We start from the raw sequence: 25,183 nt of genomic DNA, 5'->3' as shown, positions 1-25,183 counted from the left end.
ATGAGAGTGTTCACGGAATTTTTCTTTTCCTTTGAACGAATGAATTGTTGCTGACTGATCTTCAAATATTTTTGTTGGCAGTCTCTCTGGTGGCGAGCTGTTCGATAGAATCGCGGACGATGGCTACACTATGAATGAGGCCGAGGTGATCAAGTACATTCGACAACTTCTCGAGGGTCTGCAACACATGCACGAGAACCACATTGTTCATCTTGACATCAAGGTGAGTTTGTAACTACCGTTTTTGGACAAGTGGAAGCACATCTCGTAAATTCTGAGAAAAATGTGGTAAGTTGAAGCTCGGTGGAATTTATTTAATTTACCTCATTGCTTTCCTTGTTTCTCCTTTAGCCTGAGAACATAATGTGTGAGACCAGCCGTTCTACAGACATCAAGCTGGTTGATTTTGGCCTCGCCACGAAACTGAATCCACAGGATGAGGTGCGAGTGAGCACTGCAACACCTGAGTTCGCGGCTCCAGAAATAGCAGATCACAATCCTGTTGGCTTTTATACCGATATGTGGGCTGTTGGTGTGCTCTCCTACATCCTCCTCTCCGGTATCTCGCCTTTCACCGGCTCCGATACTATGGACACCCTTCGCAATGTCAGCCGGGCCTCTTATGACTTCAGTGATGATGCCTTCCAGGATGTCTCGGACAACGCAAAGGACTTCATCTCAAAACTGCTCATCAAAGCCCCTGAGTATGTCTAATCGCAACTTCTAAATATTCATAAGAATAAATATCTCCTGTATGATGACAAGTTAGGTGTTGAGACCAACTATCTACTCACTTGGATTTAAGTATCTGTCTCTCAGTTACTCGACCGAAGCCTAGGCAGACCCAACATTTCTGCAGCCCTTCCATTTTTTGCTGAGGAGTTCAACAACCAGCATTCATCACCACAGCTTGCTTAGTCTTGGGCAATTGCAAGTGTGAAACTTGCCATCTGAAGAAATCACATCTTAAAGGTCGTTTGAATTGCACTTAATAGTGAGTGAATTCAGTGTTACATTTTTTCCCCTTCAGGAAACGTATGAACGTTTTTGAAGCTCTGAACCATCCTTGGCTCAACACCGAGATTACGGATGATCAGCGGCGTCGCATCCCATCCAAACGCTACAATGCAGTTCGTCAACAAATGCATGAGCGTATTGTAAGTGTCCTTCATTCTTCTACTTCTTCTTCGAACAATCTTTATCAAAGCGATATTCTCTAATTGATCCAACAATTGCAGGGTGACAGTTGGGATCGCAAGCCAGCTATTGGACATCTCTCGAATTACAGCAGTATTCGCCGCCTCAAACGCGATGATTACAAGATTTACTCAACTCATTTCGGTTAGTGGTTGTTTTCACAGAGAAAAAACGTATTTGCTTCTGGTTCTACTAATCCTTCTTTTCTCTTACAGACCACCGCGAAGCCGGCCCCAGATTTATCCGTCATCCCACCGGTCAGACAGTTATCGAAGGCAACACCGCTCAATTCGATTGCCGTGTCATTGGTGTCTCCGAACCCGTAATCACTTGGTACATTTCGGTTTTCAGTTCATTTGACTTACTTAAGCCGCCCAAGTAGACTGACTTTTTGACGTTCGGATTTTTCACATTTAGGGTGTACCGAGGCACACCTCTGAATCAGAGTCTCAAGTATATGCAACGCTATTCAGGTCACGACTACTCCCTTAAAGTTAGCCGAACAAAGAGATCCGAGGATGAGGGCGAGTACATCGTCCGCGCGGAGAACAGCTTTGGCCGAAAGGAGAGCTCCGCCTACCTCACTGTTGAGCCTGTTCGGGAAACGACTCGAGGTGAGCTGCTACTGCCTCCACCGTGAGAGATCAATTTGGCTTCAGTCAAGAGAAGTTATTTAAAAAGATAGGCGCACGCATGTTTTTTTTTTCTTAATTTGCACCAACTGTTGGGGGATAAGGGCATGCATGCAATTTGCATAAGGAAGTAGGACACAATGTGGTGCAAAGAAGAGTAGCACTAATTTTCACCCCAATGTAGATGTGTATTTACCATTGTGCTTACAGATTAATGTGATTGTAGTGAAAGGTGTCAATTCTCGGAAGAAGTGGTGCAGATCATGGGAAATTTTGCTTACCACTGATAGGTTTGGGCTCTTTACTAGATGTTAATTTGTGGATTATTTATCTTCTAAGCAATGTCCTAAATGTGATTGACATTTCCACTGAGATATCAGTCACTACATGAACTGTGTCAGCAGTTTTTAAATTTATGGAGTGGCGTCTGGAGATAATAGAAATGAAGCAATTTGATTTATGGAGATACAAGAAAGCTAATATTGTGGCTAGTCAAAGGTTTCAAGACAGTGTAGGCAAAAAAGGTCTAAACTTGGGACTGATAAGATGGTAAAGGTGAAACTTGCATTTTTGGAGTGCTCTTGGTTCGCTGAAGTCCAACTGAAGGTGGAAAAGTTTCTCCTCTCTCTCAAAAAGGTCTGTGGCTAAAGACCACAAGACCAAAGATCACTCCCTTTGCCGATTTGTTTGCCTGGATGCAAACACGCTACTATTGCTTAATTTCTGCTCCACTCTCTTAGAACCCTCCGTGATGCCAAAGAAGAAGTTCGTTCTGAAGGAGTACGAGGTTATTCTACCGGAAGAATTCCCTCCGAGATTTTCATTATCGTTGAGGAATCGTTTTATCCAAGATGGGCATTCCGTGAAACTCACCTGTACTGCTGACGGAAATCCATCTCCACAACTCACCTGGTTCAAGGTTTGTTGAAAACTCCACCAATTTTTGCTTCATCCAAGAAAAGCAGAATATTCGGTCCAACCGTCTTATTGAATTGAGAGAGATCTGAGGCAATCAATGGTTAATTTTCTCTGTAGGATGGACATCAAATAGAGCGAGGCGGAGACTACGACATTCAGACAATGTTGGGTATCTCGTCGTTGGAGATTTACAGTTGCAGCGAACATCATTCAGGCAAATATACCTGTCGGGCGAGCAACAAGCTCGGCGAGGATGAGACTGTTTGCAAACTCGTTGTTGAACGTGGGGCACTTAAGCGTCTGTTAAGCATGCCAGTGAGTCGACTAGCTTTAAAACGAATACATTCTCGTTTCAGCGAACCGAGTGAGGCGCCTGCTGGCATCGACAGCAGGTGTCAGGGGAATGCGAGCTTCCAGCACGATGCCCTATCCTTCAACAACCTCGGATACGTACAGATCCACATCCACCTGGCGTGAGTCATCAATCACGGGAGATAGAATGGTTACCACTACTACTACCACTACTACCACTCGCACCAGCTATCGGTCATCGGAGAGACGCTCGTCGGGTCTCCGTGAGGTCTCACCTCAACAGACGTCTCCCGTCCTGCAGAGCGCCATTGAAGCACCTACCGACCTCTACGAAGGAGATACACTTGCCCTGGAGGCACGATTCCTTCCAGCGGAACCAAGTGCTAGCATCATTTGGAGTGTGAATGGACAGGTGGGTTTCTGTAGAGAGAAAAAAACCAGGCGTGAAATAAGACATGGGTGAAAATGCGTTACGAAAGGTGATCTGGGGCTTGTGTGCTATCCGATATGCGCACTTCTGCGAGTGCGCATTATATAAATTGAGCTCGAGTGATTAATCCTCCTTCATTTGGCGATTTTCTCGCGGTGTGATGAAATCAGGGCTGAGCCCTATCTAGATAATCAAAACCCACTTCAGAGTTAGATTAACACAGTGATCACAGTGACATACACTGCCTGGACTGAAAGGGGGCGATCCAGAATCAGCTTTCATTTTTAAGGGACTTGGATCATTTCCTTGCCTTTTGAAAGTGCATTTTAGGAAATTTTTGCAGAAATTGCGTAAAAGAGACTTTTAAACCTTCAGTCATTGAGAGGACGTTATCATGAAATGTGACCATGTAAAGTGAGACCAGTGGAAATGCTGTTTTTGTGGCTGTCACGGTTGCAGGAGGTGACATCGGACGGTCATATAAGCATTAGAACTTCAAGCGATGGTTGTCGAAGCACTCTCCGAATCGTCGATCTCACTCGCGATGACTCGGGCAGTTACGAGTGCAAGGCAATCAACTCCGCTGGTGTCGCAAGGACCAGAACCGAGTTCAGTGTCCGAAGTAAGTCTCTAAGATGATTTTTTGTGCCATCTTATTCAAAATTGCTTTTTTCTTTCATGACGGGCGAAGTCCTAGTCATCTCAGGTTAGATTTTGGCGCCTTTGCGGTTCTCACATTATCTTACCCATATCTTATTTAAGTCCATTAAGTTACAATCCTTCCATACTAGGAAAAATGCAGTCCATGCTGGAAGACGCAAATTCTTTTGCTCCTATGAACGACATCTCTCTCACAGAACAATTTGGAGATAAAGAGGAGTCCTCACCTCTCAATGAAGTTGTCGAGAACGGAGAACCCGTTGATCATGAATTCGGTGAAGTTGACCATGTGGACGAAGACGCCAGAGATGAGCAATCTAGCTTCAAACCCGAAGTGCCCATCTTGTTGCGTCAACTCCAGGGCCAGATTGTTGAGTTGGGTGTAGGATCGGCAACCTTCAGTTGCGAGTTCAAAAATGCTACCGGAGTCGGGTGGTCCTTCAATGGGAAGGTGCTAGCACCGGATGACAAGTATGACATCACCATGAAGGGTAGTGAGGTCATACTTACTATCAAGGACGTTGAACTCGAGGACTCCGGCATCTACGTATGCTATGCTGTCAATACCGATGGCCGTGTTACAACTGTGGGATACCTCTCTGTCAGGGGTAGGTATTCATTTCCGAGTGGGAGCTTTTCATTTAACCAACTTGCCATTTACCCACAGTTTGCTATGAACGCATCTTAATCCCAGCTCATGTTTCTCCTGTGAATAAAGACTAAAGCCACCTGCTTGATTCAACGTAACCCATTCTCTCTTCTACTTATTTTTCATCCTATTTGTTGTAGACCCGCAAAATCCCCTTCCTGGGCCACAATTCCTCTCCTTCCCGAAGTCAGTAATGACCACCGCCGATCGCCCAATTGAACTGGAATGTTCGTTTACTAGTCCTGTTACTAGCTGTGAGTTTCTTTCCACATAAGTAGTATTTCATTCTCCAATTAATTTCCTTAAGTATTCATCAATTGAGGGCATAAATTACTCCCGTAGTTTACAAAGTAAAAACTGCTTTTTATTGGCACCACAAGTGTCAATCTTCTGAATACTTTGAATATTGCATTGAGCCAATGGTGTTTTTCTAGTGATGCTATGCCAGAATGAATTGGAGATGGAGGAGGCTCAACCAGTCATCTCCGAGGACGGATTGTCGGCAAAGATTTCTCTTCCCGGAGGTGAATTAATTCCAGCCGACAGTGGAAAATACGCCATAATCGCTCAGAATGCCGAAGGGGAGCATTCGGAGTGGTGGATCGACATTCAGGTCAAACCCGCAGCCAAATTACCCTAGGGGTAGGTGATTGATCGCTTTTTCATCTTCCTCCTTCCCCCTCCTCCTTGGTAGCCTTGACTTGTCATTCTAGTGTCATTATTACCATTAAACGCATGCATACAACTAACCATGTGACTTGCCTAAGTGGGTGAGTCAGGGCTCATGTGCTTCCATTAGTAGATGTGGTGGTATATTCAAGTGTCATTAATCTCTCGTATTCATTCTCTAGCCTCTGATGTTGTTTCGTAAAGTAAGTTCGTGCATCTCCTCCTGCCGCAGATGATCTATTAGACCAGGAGCATGCAAATGAAGGGAGAGGGATCTTAAATGCGGTCGCTTTCGGTTGTAGACTCACTTCCACCGGGACAGAAATCGCTCGTGTGCTAGCAGAGGACGTGAATATAGTTCTACAACAATCTCACCAACCGTTGCTTTTGTCAAAGGGTCGTTTCGAAGATCTTCGTAAAGCGTTTTCGCAAACCTCATCCCTGTACTTAACTCTCCTCTTCCTTCTCCTCCTTATCCTCTATCTCCTACCTGCTGTTGTCCAGCGGCGCGGATACTTCTTAATGACCACCTTTGCTCATTCATATTTACCTTTCTCTCCCTCCTTCCCTCTCCTCTATCTCTCTATTTCGTTGGGTCGCCATATCAGAAGAGACCAGTCCTTCTGCTTGCCTTTCGCGGATGCTCCAAGTTAACCTACCCACCCACCCTATCAGCCTACCTGATACGAGTATATACATATTATATATAAGGATGTTGAACAGTCTATTTATTTATCCCCACACGTGAAGAGAACTTCCCAACAGTTGAAGAGTACGAAAAAAAGTTGATAATGCTATGCCTTTCACTGCCAGATGTACCCTGCTGCCTTACTGCCCCATCTCCAAATTTTTCTTCCTCTCTCAATCCTCTCCTGATTACAAATAATGCGCTAAAATACATTGTTTCGCTTATCAACTTCTTTACCCCGTTTTATGTACCACTTATCTCTCTTCCGAGAGCCTACGATATTTGCCAGTTCAAATACCTGAATGGTTCGCGTTTTACCTCGACAGGCGGGTCGCATTAGCTCTTGCCGTGAGTAACAATATTGAATTACCTTAGGTACCTCTTCAGTCACGAAAACCATCTACTTTTTAGAACAAGAGATCGTCGTGCACTGCAATGTGAGTAGTTCCACTCGTTGGACACCGAGTTCTTCATTTTAGTTGTTTTATGTTCTTCCATGTTATGTTCCTTCTGTTATTGAGTCTCTCATGGCTTGACAGTTTTGGAGGGGGCATTGAGTTCTCCACTGTGCCATGCACCCTCCCCGTCACCGGTTGGGTTCCATCCTAGCTGGTATGCCTCAAAAAACCTTGCAGAACAGTTCCGGTGTGTTCAGTCGGTGCCAGTGCTCAGTGCCTTCTATCCTTTGACCCAAGCAGGACGCACGACCGAATGTATTGACAATTGCTACAAATGCAGACTCACAAATGAGAGACTGTTGCAACGCAACCATTCAAAACGTGAAACTACCAAGCAAGGTAGCATATACCTCATGGGTATCGCTGGTCTTCCCACTCTTCTTCACGCATTTAATGGAACTGTTTCCGGATACGTACACCTTCCAGCCTCAAAGCAAGTCCAAACGATGCATAACAATTACTACAGATTGTCGGGCTAAGGAGTAAGAGGAGGGTGAGTTTGACACGATACTACGCCCTTCACCGTGTGCGTTGTGGTGACGTAGGATCGCCCTTCTGCGACTGTGTGATTCACCTTTGTCAGTTCTGAAATTTTGTATGCCCTGTTGCGTGTGTACGCGAAAGGGATAATGAAACTCTCACTGTGTGCTTGTCACTCTCTGTCACACGGACTGATCAAGTGATGTCACTCCACACTAGTCACCTGCAGTCCCCCTTCCCGAGGCTTCATGCGTCATGAGCAACTTCTTACCCATCCAAATGCGCATATTTTAATCCTCTGTTAAGTTTTAAAACTCAAATCCCACATTTTTAAACCTTAAAACTTATCCAATTTTTGTGCTCGGTAGACGTAGAATGGGTGGAAGCAAGTTTCACCACTGTTTGCATCACGAAAGGTACCCTCCAGAAGAAATTAACAACGAAATCATAAGAGGTACTGCTGAGGCATAATGATGGGGATGATTCAGGCACGATACAGTACCATTCACAAATTTGACCTTCCAATTAATAAGTAAGGGAAGCCGGTGAAGAAGAAAAGGTAGTACGATGTTCACGTGAAGTGGTGAAGCGAGGTGACTGCTCACTACCATGTCAGGTGTCTCTTGTAAAAGCATGTGTGAATTTAATTCGGGGCTGTTGGCTTTCAATCACTTCGGTTCTGCCAAAAAAGTGCCACACCGTACAAAGAAGTTAGATTTGGTGAGATGATGGTGTGGTGTGGAGGTTACCTACCCCACCGAACGAAGATTAGGTGATGAAAGNGCCGCTACATACTGGAGAAGTTGAAAAAGGAGCGAAGTGTTCTTTCAGTTGGATGTAAGGCGAATTCAAAATGCAAATTATGTCCTCTTCTTTATGCGTATACTTAAATGTTGTTTCAAGGGCCTTAAAAACACACCCTCCTCCTCTTAGCCAAACGGAATGCAAGAGAGGGGGAAAAAGAGGTAATTTTATTGCTTGATGAATGTTTGCAGAATCATTTACGGATCATTTATCAACCAAAAGGTGCTCATTTTAGATTAAATAACTCTGCTGAGCGTTTATTATCACCAATTAAGGAATAATTAGGTGGAGTGAAACCTTGATGAAATATAGGACCTAGGGCTATTCTCTCTCCCCTCTCCGTATCTACGCAATGGAGGTTGTGGTTCACACAAACACGACCTTCCGAGCAGCATAATCAGATTTAGCCTCTTGATGGAATGGCTTCTGGAATTTTATTTGAGAAATTGCCAGGATACGAGACTGTTGTGCTTGGGAGTCAAGGTGGCAAAAGTACGCGGAGCCTGTGCCTGTGTTTGGTCTGAAATTAGTGGACCCTACTACTGGTACACACAAGAGCAGGGAAGCTGGCAGCATAGGTGGCACAGGCTAAGTGAATCAAGCGCAATGCTTCCAGATTGTCCGCTAGAGCGCCATGTTTTTTGCCTCATGCAGCTCTTTATATCAAGGTTAGGTTCAGGAAAACGGCATGATCCGGACTAATTTAAGTTGAAAGTAAAAGTAGGGGCACACAAAGGGACCTTTTAAGTCCGTTTTCAGCGTACCGGAGGCAAGCTCAGAAAGCCATGTAAAATTGCCACGTGGCTACTTAATTCCAGTTGTCAGTAGCAAAGACGAAGGCAAGTAAACTGTTTAAGGACAAGATGGACTTTATGCGTAAGATTTTAGCTATAATAAGGAGGTTGAGAGGTCTAGTGTCCTATAAATGCTATTCTTTCTGAATACTCCCAATCCCCTTCCTTATTGGCGAACTACGCCTTTTTGGCACGTTGGAGATTCTGGCAACGATTATTAAGCATAAATAGATATGCGTTAGCCTGTCGATATGGCGATTTGGATTGCTTTCACTGGAATCACCGCCCCCATATCATCAAATGTCGTCTAAATTAGACCCACAGATGAGGACCCAGCCTGCCTGCTCCAAGAGTCGAGTTTAGCTGCGCTGAATTTTGCGTGTGTCGTGTGGAGAAGGCGTGATGTGCGGTCTGCATTCTGTGACTTTGACAGTTTGACTGTGGTGAGGTGACACTCAAAATAGCTGTTGCATCACACTCAAGAGGACTCATGCTCCTTCATTTGAAGGGAGGATTACGTGTCATTAATGTTTAGCTTAAATAACGAAGCAAATCTTTGAAGCTCACACCACCTGTCACGGTCATGGAAACTGTTACTCAAGTGGCTGCCGCATGGATAGTGATGGGAAGAAAACTAAAAGACCACCCCTTTGTCCCTCATTTCCTTCGCTTGAGCTGTAGATATGAATTGATGGTAGATGTTTGGCCTTCACTGTAAATCACTGTTCACCGCTTATCGCCAAACGATCTACTCTACACTTCCATTCACTTCCTCCCAAGGGTAGAGAAATGTGTAACTAGTGGGTTGCAGCAATTTCTCACCTACGGCATAACAGTCACGTCGAAGATCTGTCTACTCAAAACAGCGAAAGATGTTCACAAAAGGCCTTTTTCTAGAAATGGCTAGGGCTGAACCAGTAATTTCAGGGCCGTCTTCGCTGTCACAGATGCAAAAATGATAAACACTTTTTTCTCACCACTTTTCTACTACTTTGACGTCATATCACTGCCTTAGCGTCAGGTAAACTGTTTGTGACACGATTTAATGAAATCAACTGCCCTTAACTTACAGGGAACTTGCGCCACATACTTGTGACATCCGCTTCAGGCTAGAGTCGGAGCGTCACACATGCGTGACGCCAATTACATTCATGCTATACAACTAAAAATGTAACCTTTTGCTTTGTCGAACAAAAATTAAGAAGATTTTCTTGCTGTCTCTAAAGTAGAACAACGTTAAAAGGTGTGATAAGGAACATGGCAATCCCATTCAATGATCTCACCTAAGTACTGAGCCAGCTCGGTGTGTGTGCCACGGCTGTTTTGTCAATTTAGACTGTTGCTTAGCCACTGGAAAGCATTGGGTTAATTCTACTCCACGAACCGGCCGCAAGCGCTTGAAGGGGTTTGGTTGTCTTGTCTGACCTCACGTCGGCTTATTGACTGGATTTAGACCTTTGGACAACAATTCCACATTCCCCATTTGCAGTGCCTTTATAAGAAGCTAAGCACTTCACCATTTAACTTGATTTAGTCTCAAAGCTCCCAAATACTGTGTAAATGAAACTTTGCCTTTGAAATGAAAAATCACAAGGGCGTGTATTCTACCACCGAGGCCTGACAGGGCTCGTTGTCAGGCTCGACATAGCGTGAGTGTGCGTATGTCAGGCCTGATAACTCTGCGCCAGTCAATACAATTTCCTTGCTCTTGTCATTCAACGCTCTGGATAAGCAAAAGGATGGAACAATTCATCACGAGGTATTTTTCGGTAGGGGAATCTCACAATCCGAGAGCAAAGGCAGCAACTTTTGCCTCCCAATTTGGAAAAGTGCTGCAAAATTATGACCCTAAGAGGACACAATAACTACTTCTACAACTGCTCATGATTTTTGCATCTTCCTAGATATTCAATAAATTTATTTTAAAACTGAAAGCGGAAGTCTATAGCAGGAAATGGCCAAACATAACTTTGCATTATTATTATTCAGAATCCCAACAAAAATGCCTCAGTGGCTGTTAGCAAGTTAGTTCGATGGGTATTTTAGGTATGGCACGCAGAACTTCGGTCATTCAATCCGAAGTTAAAAAATTCAAAGTGGAATGCAACGAATTAGAGGTGACCTTCCACTTGGCTTGATTAGGCACCTTACCCAAGAAGACAAGACACAAAAATGACAAGGATACATTACTGGCCTTTTCCCAAATATATCCATCTTTACATATAAAAAATGATGTTAGTATCGAAAACCATAAATCACCGGACGAAATAGTCCTGCTTGTATGAGCGTGTGGGTCAATTCTTGCAGCAAGGAAAACGTGGAAGGCGGGGGGCAGAGTTTAGTACTCGTAGACTTCACTCAATTTGCCACCAGTTCCGTTGGTCGCGTGGTCAGCGTTGTTACTCCCGCTCAGCATCATAAATCTCTCCAACTCCCTATTCTGGTCCTGACTGTCCTCACTGTCCGACGAGGTACTGTCGTCACTGTCTTCATCACTGAAAGAGTTTTCCTCGCTGTCATCTGAGCAGTAATTATCGTAATCATCTCTGGGCACCAATTGATGCGCTGTGTACATGTAAATTGGTCCAGATTCATCCTCCACACAACCCACGAGAGGATCATGCTTGATGTAGCAAATATTCACCTCCCATGGCGTATTGTTCTCATCGAATTCCCGCGTTACCTTTCGTCCACCACTCAGGGTGCTGAGTTCTCTCGGGGCTCGATTCTTAGGTTTCCTCGGTTTCGCATTGCTGTTCTTTGATTTCGCTACTTTTTCTGCCTCCTGACCATAACAGACCACAGAGTCGAGCGTCTCTACCTTCGTCTCTGGATCGTAGGTTGTTTTGGAATAGTTACTTCGGTAGTTTCCATTAGTTAGAGTTGAGGACTCACTGTCCAGCTTCGCACTCTGTACCTTGGTCCTCTTGACGCGTTCTGGGCGTATCCTCGTTTCTGGAAGGTCCTCAGGCACTTTTGGACTGATAACCTTCTCAAGTTGTTGGGGTTCTTGAACTTTTGCAGTGGGAGGATTTGGGGCAGGTCTTCGTTTCTGTTGAGGAATGGAGGAGTGATTAGTGGAGAGTTTCCGTGTTGACGGATACGTGCCACTCACCTCTTTCTGATAGCTAACCGGTCTTGACCCGCTGCTCACAGCCGAATTTGTATTTTGAGCTAAATGTTGATGCGCTACAATCACGTTTTTTCGTAGTACACTCAGGAGATGGTTTGCGTAACCGGGACCCTTTGTTTTAACAACAACCAACTCTGTTTTTGTTCTATCTTCATTGGTGATGAGCATGAGAACTTTGGCTGGACGTCCGGGACACGAAGAGAACTGGAGAATGTTTTTGTAGGCCAAAAGTTGGACAGGTGGCCCATAGACCCACCAGGAGCCTTTAGCCAGCACTAGACCATCTTTGGTGGAATTTACTTTTGAGCTTATTCGCTTTTCATCGTAATTCTTGCCAGCGAGGATCTGCAGGCACTGGTGGTAGATGTCGCCGAGATTGCGATTTAGAAGGTCCTCACGGGGATTGATGGGCACACGCTTGGTTAGTTTGACCGTGATTTTCAAGTCAAAGGATGACGGAAGAGGTGACGACATGACTCCTGGTGGTAGTGTGTAAGTGTGGCACTTGAAATGAGTAGAGAAAAAATTGCGTGGAGGTCCACACACTCACTGATTTGTGGTGCGTGCGGTGGCTGCTGATTGGGTAGACGGAGGGGACGAATCACAAGGATCCGCTTGAATTTATGATCGAGTGATCACCCTCGCTGTTTGTCGTCTTAACAAATTCCTCTTCCACAAAGCACAAAATCCTTTTACACATTATACTAGTAATTTGTTTTCGGATTATTTACCGTGACATGAACAGATATATGCCAAAATGTAGGCCACCCCAAAGGCTGGTTCGGTTACAGACGGTGACCTAGACCATCAAGACCACTCAAAGTTCACAAAATATCTAGGTGCAAAATCACTGATTTTGACAAATAATACAATATCAAAGAAGCAAAATTTTTAAGGTATTAAGGCAAGGGATGATGGCTAGTCGTTGCAAACGATGGATTTATGCGTGCATCTTGCACGGTTTGCTATTTAGCTCCGCCAAAGGGCTTGACTACCTGGGCACGACAGGCTCTCTGGGTTGTACTCTTACCCTGCAAACAGATTTTCGGAATGCGCCGATAGTCTACCAGCCCTTCTGTACGTTAGTCACGCACGTTCTTTCGTACTTCTCTGACTTATTATAAACTCAGGGAAGACTCAGGCAGTCGTAATGCTAACTAAATCCTTTTATTATAATACATTAACAAAATAACTGATCAATCTTTTAACGACTACAAGTATGACCGAGGTTCATTCTAGTAGTTACCTGTCCAAGTTATTACACTCTACAGGCACAAGGCTCAATTTCTTATAGGCCGACATTTTGATAATCCTTTAATTCCTTGAAGGTAGTTCGGCAACGATTTGTTTAATGACTTTAATCGCGCGTGCATACAAAAAACATCAATTATTGAAACAGTAGGCAAGTTTACTAAACATATTTTCTTAAAAAGCAAAAAAGACAAAAGTAGAACAAGGGAAAAAAGGCCTTTTAAAGGCACTTAATCAAACTATTTCATTAAATTGAGGACATGCATTTCTTTCGTGTACAATTCAGGGCTAAAAAAACAGGTTCATGCACTAATTGCTCAGATTTATTTTCGTTTTGACAAAATGGCGCTTATTTTTAGTATGAAAAATAAAAATAGGGGGAGGAAAAGTTTGCAACGAATAGTGTATCTTTGTTTTATATTAAAACAAAATATATTCGTCTTTTGACTGTTTTTTCCTGGACGTGATATATGGCTTTGCAATACTCAACTTTGGGCTCAAAATGAAACATTCGCTGAGGTTTTGTATTTTCAAATATACCTTAATTATGTGCGGTTGACTTAATTCATCACTAACGTGTGCGCTTAATTTAACATTTCAGTTGCATTAGTTATACTGCAAGTAGTTGACGATTAAATAGGTTGTTCCCTTACGTTATGGCAATGACACAAATACCTAATGATATTTCTGCTATACCCAAGTTTAAAGTTGTTGTCGTTGGCGATGGTGGTGTCGGAAAGTCTGCATTAACAATTCAAGTGAGGAATATTATTTCATCCTATCGTATGGATTCCCCTATAGTATTTCCAGCACATGTTTTTGGAAGACCACAATCCCACAATTGAGGATTCTTATCTGCAAAATGTTGAGGTGGATGGTGAATGGTGTGTCCTTGATGGTGAGTTCAAAGCTTTTTGTAGAATATTTGAGACAGTTTTATGCTTGGTTTTTATTTTGCATTTATTTAGACATGCTTTATAATATGTGTCCCTTTAAATCAGAACTGCTACATACTCTTGGAGTATGGACGAATAATTTTTGTTTTGGTGACTATGTTAGTATTGGATTACTTGCGAAAATCCTAGGTCTTTCCTAGTTATTACGTGTTAGATGACAGTAACAAGCCTATTGATCCTTATTTAGTTTTAATCTCTACTATTCTATCGGCTTTGACTTCTCATTTTAGTACTTTTTTGTCGGGTTTCCTCGTATTGCTCACCTTTTTAATACAATCCTCTCATTCATCCTCGTTTGATTGTTCATCATTGAATGTTTGCGATTTCGGTTTTAGTCATTGAGTGTGGTAGTGGTATGTAAATGTGACCTTTTAAAGCTATTTTGGTACTAGCTGAGGTGCAAAATCAGTCAAATGGCTGTTTTTGTGTACCATTTGTGTGTTTTTTATCGGCTATCTTATTGTGGGCTGACTGTCTCGTAGCCCATTAGTCTAGCCTTACCCAAAGGCAGTTAAATCACTGACCCGATTATAAGTCAGAGGTTTACGGAAGTAGGCGCTTTCTCTCTGCCCCACCACACATGGATGCGATTCCTTGGTGATTCCTTTGTTTAGATGCTTTGCTATCCACTTGTTTATCATCCTCTTTGGAAAGAAGATGACAGTTGCAAATGCACTTTTTGGGTCCCGACCAAACGTCCGCACATGCACACCGTGCTGCGGCCATGCATTATGCATAAATCGGTCCTACGTATCATAGAATGTCTATTTATATCCACCTGGCCTAATTACACTTCATTCCCTCTGACGCTACCCGAAACAGCGTTTCCGAAATCGGCGTTCATGACATTTTTGGCATAAAAATCGTCGGTCATGTCATTGCTGGTATAGCCTAACCTAGTCGGAATGCAGGTCAGTGTGGTTGTGGCTGCCATATAGGGCAACTTCAAAATCGGTAACATGTTTACCACGACCTATAGGCAGAGGCGTGTCGTATGTTGTAACCTTGTAAGGTTGTAACCTTGACTGCTCCTGGTGGTAATGTAGTGTCGCCTATCGGATGATTTTGGCGGTGATACAGTGCGATAAAGCAGCAGAATTCGAGGCTAGGCTGTTAAAGCGGTAGGTCTGTGAAGCCTGTGGACTTGTAAAGGTCCTTCCTTAATTCGTCTTCTTTTGGAAAGGAAGGGGGGTGGGAGGTTAAACAATTAGCAGCCTACGCGTGTGCACGCGTAGGCGCGGCGCGTGAATGGGTGCAAACAGCACATAGACTGCCGTTCGTTCTGCCTGTCTCGCGTTTGGCACGCCCACGTATTTGCGTATGCCAGTGCCGTGGAAATACTGTTGTTCCTTGATGGGTCGAACTGATCGAAGGCTAATTTTTTCGTTCATGGATTGCGTCTATCTCCAATTCTTCCCCTTAGAAGAGAAGTCATATCATTACTTCGATTCTCAGAATTGAGATTATCTAATCGTTCTTTCAGTATCAGTAAGCTCGGACTGACATTTCGGGTGAATCAAGTAGAGCGTAATGTGTATGAAAATCGCAGTATTCTTTGCCCTATCATCTTGTCACGGAAGGGATCTTTTTTGTAGTTTGCTTCTCTTTGATATGCGTAGCTGTTAATGCCTTGATTCGGTGAAATCTCGTATCTGCTACCTTTCCTTCGTGGTATCAGTAGGCCTAAATAAAGGCCCTGTTAGATGGTACCAGTTGCTCACATTGTCTGAGAAATGTGCTAGTCATCCCACCACAAGTGTCCCTTCGCTCTATTTGTCTCTAGCCTTTGTACCCATTACTGCCTTTTCGATTTTCCACACAGTCAGTGGAACCCTTACGCCATATTTCACTGCTTTTCCACTTAGCTAGTGGGGTGTTTTAGTCCGGACTTAAATGAGCCCTTTTTCCTACTTTTGCCCAAGTACTAAAATGTTTTGGGGCTCTTCTGAATGTTGGTTCTTTTCATCTGAAGGAGAGGATTCTTGTTTTCTTCCGACCAGTGTCCCTAATCTGGCGTTTGAGCTTGTCCAACTACACTTAAAGGTAGTTTTTCTGAGCCGAGTTGCCAATTTTCTCTCGTGATAGAAAAAAAACTGTTGGTTTTCCAAACTTCCTCGGAAATGCACTGATCATTCAGGCGGAAATTCATTGGTTTTCTCTGATTCGCCTCTGTCGGCTATGATCAGTACTTGTGAGATTATCATCACTATTTTCCATTTCATCAGTCTTCGATTTGGTTGTTGAAATACTTTTTTTTCAAGAATAACTTACCTTTTCAACGTTAATCCAAGGGACTTCCTTTTACTCTGAAAACTGTGGTATCTATGCCAACTTTCGGTTTCACCGGCTCCTTCAACCACTTTTATAAACCATCTTCTTGATCGCTTTGTTCATTTTTATTTGTTGGATCTATCGACTCCAAATTGAGAGCTTATTTAGTGAAGGTACGCTCGCCGTAACCGAAATAACTTGGGTTATCGTTCGCAGGAAAATGGGTTCCACATGTCGCTGGAATTATATCGTTCCAACTCGTCGCCATTGGTTTTTGGTGGGATCGACGGCCTTCCTTCATCCCTGTCTTGCAGGGCAGGGGCCTTCTACGTAGTTGTTATCTAAAAACAACTCTCCTTATGAACTCCGCCTCAGGTTAACCATCTCTTGTACTTTTCGATCATTGATTTGCTGATGTGGTTGTTTGCTCATTGGGCGGCGATGGTGGGTTTCCATATTTGATGTGGTCTACGGATCATGAAAGGAGCCGAATAGTGGTGGGTGACGGGTGGGGGGGGGAAGTGACCTAAAGATCTCTCAATGGTTTGCTTCTTTTGCCATTTAAACTTGATGATACTACCTTAGCAAGTTGTTGCTGTTGTTTTGTGAACGTCCATCAAGGACGCCTTCTCTGTTGCCGTCCTGTTTGTAAGTAATGAGCATGCCATCGGCAAAAAATGCTGCCAGAAGATGGTGGAAATGTGTCATTCTCAATGGGACGTTTCGACCCCTCCCATTCATATTGAATTTTTAAACTCTTCAAAGTGTGTTTCGATGTTACAGTTTACGTGGTTGATTACACAGTAGGCGCTGAAACCGACTTGGTCTTTGTGTTTCGGTTGGGTAGCTCAAATGTTGCCAAGCCGCACTTGGGAAGATGATTTCAATCTGTTTGTCAGGTTTTTGAATGGGCATCGTAAGTGCACAAGTGTTGCCCCCCTTAAAGACACTTTATACGCATCAGTCTGGAGGTCGATGATACGGGATACGATGATACGCATATACTGCGTAATACGGTCTCTTTCCTCTGAACGATCTTCTCAGTGCTTCTGGTGATTACTCTTCCGCGTTCTTCACCACAACAGTGCTCGAGTGAGGTAAAATTAATCAGGCAAAATTGGCGATTATACGGTGATTTTCCATCACGTCAGGGAAATCGCCTAGCTCAGGGATTGTATGCGCAGTTTATTTTAATAGCCCAATCCGTACTATCCTATTTGTAAACTGCATTACGGGACTTAAAAACTCTACGGTACCCCGCAGTCAGGGCTCCTTGTACGGCGAATTCAAAGACGCGTTTTGAAATTACGCGGTAATTTCATCCCCTCATTCCATTTTTTCGTTACTCAGTTGTATATTTTCAGCAGTGATATGAGCAGCCATCTTCTGGAGGGAGTGGATTTGTGCAATGCAGTTCCCCTACTGTCACCGGCTTCGGCATTTGCTATAGGTCTCTACGGGTCTAATCATCCACTACATCCCAAGCCGATCCACTAGTGTGTAAATCCTATCCTAAAACATTACCGAAACTAGTAACTCCAAGAGCGTGGAACTAGAGAAGCTACCTTTGAAGAAGGCATTGGTGTGGACTGACTGACATGCGAAGGAGAAATCCATGCTACTCTCGTGGGGCAGACCGGGGTAGTATTACACCACAATTACTTTCTTCCCACACCCTTGAGACGTAGTACAGAGCCATCTCAGCTCTTACAGAGCAAATGCTCAGTCAGTGAAATTGAAGAGAGTAGGTATCAAATTTTTGTCTATAATAGTTATTGGTATTGACAGCCTTTCTCACAAAATCTGTTGAATGAAAATTAGCCGTTTCCACCTCACCTGGAAAACGACTTCCTCAATTCAAATGCCAAGGTGTGGTGCCCTACGACGATGTGTGTTCTCTGGGCTCTCCAATTCCTTACTTTTTTTGTTTACTGCGGTCGTAATACCAGAGGTGGGGGTTTTTTTGCCACTCTTCAGTGAATATTCTCCAGAAGAAGGTAAAGTTAGGACTCGATTTCCTGAATTTTTTGTTGACTTCAATGAAGCGAAAAATCCTCACGCCTGCAAAAAGGTGTACATAGGTTGTCGAAGCTAAGATATTGTCTTTGGGTTAATTGGAACCGATCTTGCGTCTTCGTATCATCGAAGGTGCTTTCAAATCCAATGCTAGTGGTACCTATCGTAGATTTCGTCGGGGCTCACTAGTCATGCCCTCTCTAAGGACTTCAATGAGATTAACCGCCTACTTCTCACTTTGTTTTCATTTTTGCTATCACACCCATCTATCGCGGTTGTCCCCAATCTTTCAACATTCGAAGATGTCGTGATAGCGTAAAGAGTTATTTTCTCATACAAGAGTTTGAGCCGTTAAGCACATGTCTGGCTTCGTTACTGTGTGTGTTTTGTCATCGCGTGGATTTCGGCAGGTTCACCTGCCCTTATTGAGCACCGCCTAGGTGGACCGATGTTCTTCACTCCGTGAGTCAGAGAACTGACCTTTCACTAGTCGCAGTCATTATTCGTTCAGTTCTGTCTGCGTCTGGCTATTAATGTCACAATGGAGTGAATCCCAAGTATCTCAAACGAATTCACTTCAGCTCACCTCTCTCTCTTCCTCCGTCTTCGTGCAGTGTTGGACACGGCAGGTCAGGACGAGTTCAGCGCAATGCGAGAGCAGTATATGCGCAAGGGTCACGGCTTCATCATTGTCTATTCGGTGACGGACCAGCAGAGCTTCCGGCAAGTGCGCCGTTTCTACACCCAGATTCTGCGAGCACGTGATCGCGACTCCTATCCCATGATCTTGGCGGCTAACAAGATCGATCTGGTACAACAGCGAGTAGTCACTCCGGAGGAGGGACAGACTTTAGCTCAGGAACTCGGTGTACGTTCATCTTCTCTTTGTTTTTCTGTAGCACCTGAATCACTCCTGAAGGGGTTGTTGAGGCCTAGGTTGGTCTAAAACGGTTACCGCAGTTCTTTCATCTTCTCTTGAGCGTCCTTCTCAGGACTTCCATAATTGCTCTTCTGTCCCAGTTATCACAATGGAACGCTTCCTTATTCCACTCTTGTCTTTCATCGCACAGTCATACATCCAGCTCTGTAGCTTACCATGACTTTGGGGTGCCTTTGAAGATTTGATGTGGCTTTTAGCCACCTCTTCCATTATGAGCCTCCACAGACTTAGCTTTCTGGCTGGAACAGCCACTCCGCCCACTTCTTTGCTCTATCATTCGGAATCGGTTGACACGTGCTCGTGTCATACATGTGTGACGGCCTGGTTGTCTTGGCTGGGTTCTCACGTCACACATATGTGACACTTAGTGGGAAGGCAATCGGCTGAACTAGGAAGACCATGCAAAAGCATTCGGACTGTCCTATTGGGAGGATAAAATACTTGGATGGCTGTGGCTGTCGCTTTTCGTTTTTTTGGGGCCCTGGTGGTGGGTGTACTTATTAATCAAGGTGGTGTTGTGGCTGTAGTTTGCGCTATGACTCATTCTTCAAGCTGTGTGGCTCTTTCATTCTCCAACCAGGCTAGAAGTGCAGGATGCATCAGTATTCACTTATACGATCACATTGGCTTGACGATAACGAGAGAATGGTTGATTGGAGCCAGTATAAGTTTAAGCACGGCTCTTGAGACGGCAACCATATTTATGTCTCGATGGCTTCAGATTAGGTGAGTTGGGGGTCAGATGATTGTGAAACCCTTTTGCCGTTCATCTCAGTTTGCATGGAAAGGGAAACACACAAGAACCCTCCTGTACCCGGGATATGATGATCGGAAAAGGAAGATGAAGCGTGGCCTAACTCGTGTCACTTCAAATTGATGTGAGTGCTGTCTTCCCTTTTCAGGTGCAGTACATTGAGACCAGTGCAAAGAATCCGCCAGTTAATGTGGATCTAATCTTTCACGATCTCATTCGGATCATTCGGTAGGTTCTGCTCTAGCCATCATGTTTACCTCGTTCAGTGTGACGATTAGCCTTGTTCTTTCTGCGTCAGTGTTTTGCGACATTTACTCGTACGCCATCTGCTATGACAAAGCCACGTGTCGCTTCTGCCTCGTGACAAAAAAATCAACAGTTTTTTTCCTGGCTGGTTCGGGCCAGATGCTTTAAAAGCTACTAATTTGACCTACTACTTGTGAAAACCGACTGAGTCATATGACAACTGTATTGAAGTGTTTGAATGGCCTGCGAAGGCTTGGAAGTAGATAGAGAGTGAATGTCACACCACGTGTTTGACAATCTGTGGAAAAAATGGGGTTCTACTGAATAGCAAATAAGTAGCGTTTTGTGTCTTTAGGAAACAGCCAGCAAGTCCTCCACCGGCGAGTCAGAAACGACGAACAAGGAAAGTGAAATGCACCTGCCTCTAGGGGGGTGACTACGCAGAAGAAGGCTTCTGTGATTACTCCACCACTGCCTCCCCTTCTCCTTCCTGTGGTGCGTTTTATCGCACCTTGCGTTCCTACTGAGCTTGCCGCGACAATGTCGACCACCGCTTGATCGAGTCGCTCTCTCCAGTGCATGCGCCCATTGAAAAATTTTCTCTCGTCTCCTCATTTGTTCCCGCGTGTCCCCCTTTCAAAATGTTTATTTTTAAACATTTTGCACACTGAATTTGTAAATATTTATTTGTCCTATTACGCAATGTTGGTCGCTGATATTCACGTGTAAGTAATGTGACTTTCCTCCTCCCTTCATCACGAGATGAAATCGGTCTCCTCTCTCTCCTCAAAGGCTGATAAATCTGTTTTCCTGCTAATTCGTTTCCCCCGTCTCCTCCTTCCTCCTGCATATGCACAAACAAACAAAAACATGTGAACACATATGCCTCGATTCTTTTTTCTGCTGGTGGTCGTGGGTTCGCTTTTGCCCAGACAGTTAGTCCGTCCAATGTTAGCATTCCTGAGAGCGTGCTGTTTGACTTCATCGGCTTTGTACCGCGCAGGATTGGACAATACTTCAACGGCTGGTTGTTAAAGCACAATCACTTCGTAGAACACAAGTTCTAGTAACTTCAGCGTTCGTTCCTTCCTTCCATGTTATTCTCTTTTGAACAATCTGGAGTCATTAGCAACGTGGAGGAGATACCGCTTGTTTACTTTATTCACATATATTCATACGATATCCACAGACTGCATCAGGACGGGAGGTTTTGCGCCATTTGTGTCTCGTGCTGCAAATCACGGGGCAAATGGATCCTCGAATCAGACCAGCCAGAGCGCATGCACACTGCGACGTTTGGGTTTCGCATCCAGTGACAGTTTTGAGGTTTCTCTTTGTCCAGACCGCTTTTGCTTACCACTGTCATCGGTAGCGCGCCCCGATGCATTCCGGAGTACGTAACATGACACACTGGGGTAGAAGGATAACTTCCTACCGGACTGGGAGGCTCTAGGTGTGGACGACTGTCTAACCCTTGAACTCTTCCCAAACGCTTAGGCTCTGTGGCCGGAGGGGCGATATCCACCGCGGAGTCCGGGGCAAAATGTCAAAATGTCAGTGCCTTAGTCCACAATGGCTTACCTTTTTGGCGTCGTTAACTAACACCCGCTACTAACCCACTTCTGACCAATCGCACAAAGTCTTGCCACCGACAGACTGTCCAGACTTAAAATACATATCACACTCTTAGACAGAAAACAATCACAGCTTCCTAGTTTTCGAGACATACTTAGTGTCCCAACCGAAACAATCACAATTGGTGCTATACTTGAACAATTAAACTGTCCGGCCTGTCACAGATTGTTTTTCCCCGAAGCTCAGGTGACGATCTTGCTGATCGGTAGTGAGGCAGTTAATTCCGCCACAGACTCCTTACACAAACCCGAAAAGGTTATATTTTATCGAAGCTGGTCACAAAATATCATGATGTCGCGTACACACATTGATGGGTAATCAAGTGAGAGAAAAACTACAAAATTGAAGGAGGGAATGAGTTGGGACAATCAAGCGACTGGAGAACCAGACGGGTCATGGGGTGGTCACCATCTCTCTGGCTTAAGCAAGACGCTTCTTGCACATCTCAACAACCCTCTGCGCCACCGCCTCCTTCATTTGATCAATACTGGACTCATGGAGGACGATGGCATGGCCCTCCATCGTATTGTTGTGCACCGCATTGCGCCAGGCCGCCTCTAAAGGAACAAGTCGCTCGTCCACCTTGTCCATCCCTTGCACCGGATCCTCCATGCCGGAGCACTCGACAACGATAGTGAGAGGAGATGGCCATGAAGATGTGCGTTGGGCGATTGATGTTGTGGTATGCAACTACGCATATAAAAGAATTATAATTTAACTATTTGGCTACCGCTCACACCTCCAAAAGCACAAGTCATAGATGTGCCTGGTTTAAGGATAACTGTACTTCTTAATTTTCGAACAACATTTAGGTCGGCCAAAGAATAAAGGAGATTGACGCCATATTAGAATGATAAAACGCCTCGACTGTGGAGGTCAGTTTCCGACTGAGACACACCTACGGTAACAAAAGACGGCTAAAATTGTACCAAAACGAGCACTAAAAACGAGCATTCGAAAACCCCGTTCACTACAGAGAACTGTTAAAGTAAAACGTTCTTCTTTCATATTAGTTGATTATTACGGAGGCTATGGTACATTTTATGAACTTGTGCAATCAAAAGTCAAGTGGATCGTCTTACACACACACACGATTTGGTATTCAGGCAGCAAAAAATTCTGATTCCTGTGGTTCAAAGATCAGCAGGGGTTTCTTAGAAGATTACTATAGACCTCCTTCAGCATGTTTAGAACAACATGCAAGCACTTAAGATTTTGCCTTTGTACGTCCGCTAGGTGACTTGGCCTTTGTGCCTTGCCAGTAGCCTCTTAAGCCCTTCTCTACATAAGGGCTACGCAATCTCGCCAAAGCTTTTCACACTTAGTTTTACAGGAACTACCTCTGTTTACTCTTAGCTAACTGATAAATTTATGAATAGGCGGAATTAAACAACAGACCCTGACAAAAAAGCCCTATTACGCATCACTATGACCTAGATCGGTGAGAAAGACCAAACCGACGCGTGGTGTCGGTTCTAATAAACATATCAACCCAACCAGACGCATGTGTTCGTTCATGAAGATGCTAAGACTAAAAGTTCAAGAAAGGTAAATTAAATTTGCCAGAATTCCTCAGTGGAATTCTACCACATACCCCTCCATGAGGCCGAGAGTACGATTCGAAAGCGCCTAATCTTATAAGTCCTCGAGAAAGCTGCGTTTTACAAAACCCTCTTTTAAATACATGTATTGATAGAAAAACAGAGAGGTGGACCCCGGCAGAGGTGCAAAATCGCCTTGTCGACTAATTGCACCACCACTTTATGGACACGGGTCCTAAGACCAACACTTGGTCATGCTTCGACAAGTCCAGCACTTTGATTTGCTTGAGCCAATGACGAAAAGGTTGCGTCACGCAACACGATTGGTCCAAATTATCAGTGGGCAAAGTAAACACTCTCAGACATCCCTCCTTGTGACTTTCTGACACAACTAGCGCTTTTGGGTACACACCAGTGCAAAAGGCCCAGAAATCCACTAAACGAGGTTCAATTTTATTTAGTCTTAGTGAATACATGTGACCCCTGATCTTGGCAGTGGCCCCGACATCAACAAACAGCTGAATCAAAGTAGCGGAAACCGACGCGTGAGCTGCCCTGGTTTCAACTCCAAATCTGGTGGCCTGTATGTAATTTAATAACTGCAGTCCCACGGTTCCTCAGTGGGCTGATAGTAGGCTCCTCCACTTCACCGAAATGCGTTATTACGTCTTCCGTAATGACTTGGAGGGCTGTATTGGTAACAACGGTAAGCACACTCGGTCAAAATAAACAGAAACCTCGAAAACGACACCAAACCCAAACACCACCAGCGACATGTGTTGTGAGTGGCTTAATCAGGAAAACTCGCTGGTCAGGGGTTACCAAAGCCACGTTCACTTTTGGCACTCGAAAATCAGCTTACCAAATTCTTGTTGATGTAAGAGTACCTCTCTGAGTCTTCCTTGAGCAGGGTGCCGTACGTCATAAAACTTATCCAATTCTCTAAAACTCCGACCGTCTCCACAGTCAGGTTAGTATCACTCCCTTGGGCCGTTTTGTCCTTCGCCTGGAGACGGTAGAACTCCAGTGCTACAGCAAATGCCCAGGAGAGAGAGGGTGGCGTTGCTAGGAGGAATTTTACCTTAGGGTTGAGGGTGGGAACACCAAGACGCACGTTAATCGGCCAATCGTCCGAATGCTGGTCAGCTTCACTCTGGTGTTCGATGAAACGTTGGTCCTCTGCGGGACACAGGCCCAAATGAAGGTTTGGGATGACAGCGAGACGGCTTCGCAAGCCCTCGAAAGTGCGTTTGATCTTCAGGAGTGAACGCCAGGAACAACCAAAGGGGGACATCCCTTTGGCTCCCTCACTGAAGGTAGAGTACTTATCGTGGACGTTGAACTGCGATAAAGGCGGAAGAAGAGCACGTTTCAAAGTACTTGGTGAAACAGGTGATTTTTTCGAATAATTGGACTCACTGGAGGAAGGCATCTCCACCATATAGGATTAGAAAAGACTTGGGCTTGAACAGCGTCGACGGCACGACGATCCCTTTTTGACTCATGGATGTTGCCTTGTAGGTAAGTGACGGTTACAGGAATGTCGGGAAACTCCTTAGAAATGAGCTCCAAGAGACGTTTAGCGCATAGCCTCAGGTAGTGGTCAACTTTGGATGTAATGAAGAAGGTACTGGGAACTAGATCGATGTGGGCAACGTGGTAAGATGCCTTAGACGAAGACATTGATTTCGACGGATTGGTCACATCGAACTCGCTCCCGATTGAGCTATCGTAGCTTGAATCCGTCAT

General features: G+C 44.4%; 4 protein-coding genes across 4 annotated transcripts in view; 2 read left to right on the top strand and 2 right to left on the bottom strand. All coding sequences in view use genetic code 11, as the record gives it.

Annotated features, from left to right (window-relative positions):
* Nucleotides 1-5,438, top strand: part of EGR_02049 (Titin) — a gene marked incomplete at both ends in the record, with an annotated part of 34,727 nt that extends 29,289 nt beyond the window's left edge. The window contains 13 exons of the mRNA XM_024491298.1: nucleotides 82-223; nucleotides 352-704; nucleotides 1,031-1,157; nucleotides 1,239-1,341; nucleotides 1,413-1,530; nucleotides 1,615-1,811; nucleotides 2,570-2,748; nucleotides 2,865-3,030; nucleotides 3,104-3,471; nucleotides 3,949-4,111; nucleotides 4,281-4,757; nucleotides 4,939-5,025; nucleotides 5,233-5,438. Of these exons, the coding sequence (XP_024354151.1) occupies nucleotides 82-223; nucleotides 352-704; nucleotides 1,031-1,157; nucleotides 1,239-1,341; nucleotides 1,413-1,530; nucleotides 1,615-1,811; nucleotides 2,570-2,748; nucleotides 2,865-3,030; nucleotides 3,104-3,471; nucleotides 3,949-4,111; nucleotides 4,281-4,757; nucleotides 4,939-5,025; nucleotides 5,233-5,438 (2,686 nt within the window). The remainder of the gene's footprint in view (nucleotides 1-81; nucleotides 224-351; nucleotides 705-1,030; nucleotides 1,158-1,238; nucleotides 1,342-1,412; nucleotides 1,531-1,614; nucleotides 1,812-2,569; nucleotides 2,749-2,864; nucleotides 3,031-3,103; nucleotides 3,472-3,948; nucleotides 4,112-4,280; nucleotides 4,758-4,938; nucleotides 5,026-5,232) is intronic.
* Nucleotides 5,439-11,029: 5,591 nt separating this feature from the next.
* EGR_02048 (hypothetical protein) lies at nucleotides 11,030-12,298 on the bottom strand (the record flags this gene model as incomplete). The annotated part of the gene is made up of 1 exon (XM_024491297.1): nucleotides 11,030-12,298. The coding sequence occupies one exon, from the start codon at nucleotides 12,296-12,298 to the stop codon at nucleotides 11,030-11,032; it is 1,269 nt and encodes a 422-aa protein (XP_024354150.1).
* A 1,433-nt stretch (nucleotides 12,299-13,731) lies between these two features.
* EGR_02047 (Ras-related protein M-Ras) lies at nucleotides 13,732-20,816 on the top strand (the record flags this gene model as incomplete). Its single annotated transcript, XM_024491296.1, has 5 exons — nucleotides 13,732-13,833; nucleotides 13,877-13,973; nucleotides 18,900-19,186; nucleotides 20,161-20,240; nucleotides 20,687-20,816. The coding sequence occupies 5 exons, from the start codon at nucleotides 13,732-13,734 to the stop codon at nucleotides 20,814-20,816; spliced, it is 696 nt and encodes a 231-aa protein (XP_024354149.1).
* Nucleotides 20,817-22,313: 1,497 nt separating this feature from the next.
* Nucleotides 22,314-25,183, bottom strand: EGR_02046 (hypothetical protein; the record flags this gene model as incomplete). Its single annotated transcript, XM_024491295.1, has 3 exons — nucleotides 22,314-22,583; nucleotides 24,297-24,776; nucleotides 24,854-25,183. The coding sequence occupies 3 exons, from the start codon at nucleotides 25,181-25,183 to the stop codon at nucleotides 22,314-22,316; spliced, it is 1,080 nt and encodes a 359-aa protein (XP_024354148.1).

The sequence above is a fragment of the Echinococcus granulosus genome (genome assembly GCF_000524195.1).
Source record: "Echinococcus granulosus chromosome Unknown EG_S00009, whole genome shotgun sequence".
Lineage (NCBI taxonomy): Eukaryota > Metazoa > Platyhelminthes > Cestoda > Cyclophyllidea > Taeniidae > Echinococcus > Echinococcus granulosus.
This window is presented reverse-complemented; position numbering and strand designations above follow the sequence as displayed.